Source organism: Arachis ipaensis, chromosome B07 (genome assembly GCF_000816755.2).
Source record: "Arachis ipaensis cultivar K30076 chromosome B07, Araip1.1, whole genome shotgun sequence".
NCBI lineage: Eukaryota > Viridiplantae > Streptophyta > Magnoliopsida > Fabales > Fabaceae > Arachis > Arachis ipaensis.
Window position 1 is genome coordinate 103788763 of NC_029791.2, and position 3478 is coordinate 103792240.

A 3478-nucleotide genomic window follows, 5' to 3' on the forward strand; every position below is an offset into this window, starting at 1 on the left:
ATGATACGTAATAAATTCAATTAATTAAGGATATTGATTAAAAAAATACATTTTTTTTTTGTAAAGAAAGAAAATGCATATTACAAGAAAATTTTTTTAATTATTGTCACTATTTAAAATGAATGACATAATTCAATAACATTTTTTTTAATGATTATCACCTATTCAAAATAATTGATATAACATACATAATAAAAATAACTATATAACATAAATTCATGTAACAATAATTTAATATCGAACTTTAATATGACAAAAATAGATGGAGAGATAAGATAGATAGATATGGTATATTATTATAAGTTGTGAATTTTTTTTAGTGACTATAAATTGTGAAGTTTGAATAGGTGTGTTTTGTCCTCAAAATTAACACAGTAAATATTAGCCACTAATGATAAAATTAAACTATAAACGATTTTATATATATAGAAACAGTTATATAAGAATAAGAACAAATTCAAACAGAATATAACGTATTAGTATATTATTGAGGATTATTTATTTGCTTCTTTATGAGTCACGACATTTAAAATTGTCAATTAAGTTGCAGAAAATTAAATCATCGAAAATGAGAGTAAGTGATATTTTTCATCATCTTTGTTTTGAAGATATGATTTATGACGAGTGGTAGAGCCAACAATTTTTATATTTTGTAACTATTAATTAGTTATTAATAATATTTTAAATAATATAAAATTATATCTAACAATAAAAAATGGAAAAGTCTAGGGGTCAACAATTTTATCAAATTCTGGAGTCAGCATGTAACCATCAAAAAAGAGTGAGCCATTGGATGGAATCTCACATTAATCTCACATCATTAAAAGTCTCATTAATGACTATTTGATGACTATAAATTCCAAATGTTACTGACCCCTAGCATTTCTCATAAAAAATTACTCACTTTTTTTATGATTTAATGCCGATCATAAAACACAAAAAGTTGCTAGACTTCTCATGATTTATTTGATGCACACTATCCTAAATCTATTATCAACTTTCGTGGCATCACGAGTTGATCATATTCAACTTAGAACATGAACTATGGGGACTCATCAATTTCATTTCTCACATTAGCAGAACGATAAATTAGAGAAGAATAATTGAATTTAATTAAAAGAAAAACGGAGATCAAGTAAAAAAAGAAAAAATTGAAAACTCTTGCCTACATGCACTCCTATATTTTTCATAAAAAAGGCATGAAAATTTAATTTAATAATTGGGTTGAAATTTCATTCTCTTCTCAAATTAATCTGATCCAAATGCCCTCGCTTGGAATTCCTTGATGAACAGCGTAAAGAATATAGAACCCCGGTGGTGCAAGAAAGAGAGAACATGGAATTTTCACATCAAATTCAAAAGTCAAATTCTCGGAGTGTCTCAATTCTCCATTTTTTAGCTCCAACAACCTCTGATTCATGCTGAACGAGTGAGTGTTAAACGGCGGCGCGTACATTGGCATGGACACCAAATCAGGCGCAACCGTTCCATCTGTGAAGCTGATTCGCATCTTGAAGCTCTGGTTATAAGTGAGATTACTGTAACTCTGATTATTAGGGCTAACAATGGATGGTCTCAGATGCGAGAACTGGGCATCCAAGTACGGTGGCAAAAACTATTCAAATCTCAACTCCGTAGGGAACATCACTCCTTTGAACACGTAATTGCCGTGCGGGTTGCTTCCACCAACAAGAATCCTACCGTCGCGGACCAAGATGGCGGTGGAGTGATACATTCAAGCAATCTTGGACGGATTCAACTTCTCAAACCGGTTTCCGACCGGTTCATTCGGTTTGTAAAGGAAAGGCGCAAAAACCGGGTTCACTGCGTACTCAAAACCGGCTGAGCCTTCGGATGCTCCGTTTATGATCAAAACGTCGCCGTTTGGGAGCGTGATCATGTCGTTCATGGCTCTGCCTCCTGGCATGGTCTCCATGACCCATTCTGGGTCCTGATCTGTGATTTTCATCCGAGCGCATGTGTTCAAGGCAGTGAGAAACGTGCCTTGACCGGCTCGGAAGAAAGCTCCCCTGGTGGTACCACCGCAGATCAGAACCTCATCTTCCAGGGACTCTGCTTCTAGATTCTTGAGGGGAAGCAACACTGCGGAGCCTGTGCTAGGGTAACACCTAGGGTCCCCGCCAGAAATGGTAGGGTAGGTTCTGATTACGGTGTTGTTTCTGTAGTTGAACAAGATGGCGCGGTTGTCGGCGAAGATGAAGAGGTTGCCGTCGACGTTGAGGAAGACGAAAGGGTAGAGGTTGTTCTCTTCTTCGCGGAGTTTGTCAGCGGTGTCCTTCAGAAAAGGCAAGAAGTGAGTTCTAAAATCAGCGGAGGTTTTCTTTGGGAAGAACTCGTAGTTGAACTGAGCTCTTCCTCCGATGATGATCTGGCGTCCACCTGGCAGGACGTGGTTGGTGGCGTACCATCTTCTCACCAGAAGTCTGTTAGGGAGTTCGTTCCAGTTGCAGGTAGGGCAAGGGTGGAATGTCCTTACAACGCGTTCGCCGTCGCTGTCGCCGCCCGTCTGGACAAGTCTTCCGAAGGAATCAACCGAGCCGGAGGAGCACCAGACGTCGGTTTGGACGAAGAGTGGGTGGATGGATTCGACTGAGTGAGCTGTGCAGTCTGTTTTGACGGCCCTCTCGGTTGGTTCATGGCGGCACGTGCCGTTGGGTAAGGATATGTTGGAGAAACCGAAGTCGGTGCGGTCTAAGATGACGACACGGTCGTTGTGAAGAAGCTGCATGTGCATGGCTACAATGCCAATGTTTGGTTGTAGGAGTTGCCATTGTCCCTTTCCTTGAGTTGGAATTGCAACACCATTGACGGTGGCCAAGTGAAGAATATGGAAGAAGACAAAGCTGAGGAAGAGGAGCTTGAGTTGAAGAGTGGACATTTTCCGCTTTCTTTTCTCTGGAGTGAATTGAAGACTGATAGTGAGTGAGTGATGTGATTTATAGTGATTGGATATGAAATATTTTGGAAGCTTTTAATTCTTTTCTCTTTTTTAGGATAAAAACATAAAGTTACGTTGGAAGTGCGTTTTGGGAAATGGCTTCTTGAATTCAATTCAAATAAGTATGTATGTGGCCACTGGCCAGGCTCTCAATCCCTGGTTCTGGACTGGAATTGAAATTGAATCTAGATAGAGAGAGAATGCTTTTCTTTATGTTAATGGGAAAAAGTGAGGTGCTGTTTAATTTGTCCTATTCTTTATTTTTTGAAATAAAATGCGAAGAATTTCAAGTTAAATACTTACCTTGTACTCAAGATATATAACCATGAAAAAATGTCATGTATGATGTAAAGAAATGCTAGTCACTTACTATATAGTATATACATATAACTTCAACGAGTGAGAATAAGTTGGACGAAGCAGAGAAATAATTAATGTATGGGCTAAACTAATTATACAAAAAGAAATGTTATATAGTCCACTCTTCACATATCTTTTTGTATATCTTTTTTCTTTTTT

At 37.7% G+C, this 3478-nt stretch overlaps 1 protein-coding gene across 1 annotated transcript; it reads right to left on the reverse strand.

Moving 5' to 3' along the window:
• Positions 1180 to 3024, reverse strand: LOC107607546 (aldehyde oxidase GLOX). The gene is given in 1 exon segment (XM_016309489.2): positions 1180 to 3024. A coding segment is annotated over 1 exon segment (1656 nt). The 5' UTR covers positions 2900 to 3024; the 3' UTR covers positions 1180 to 1243.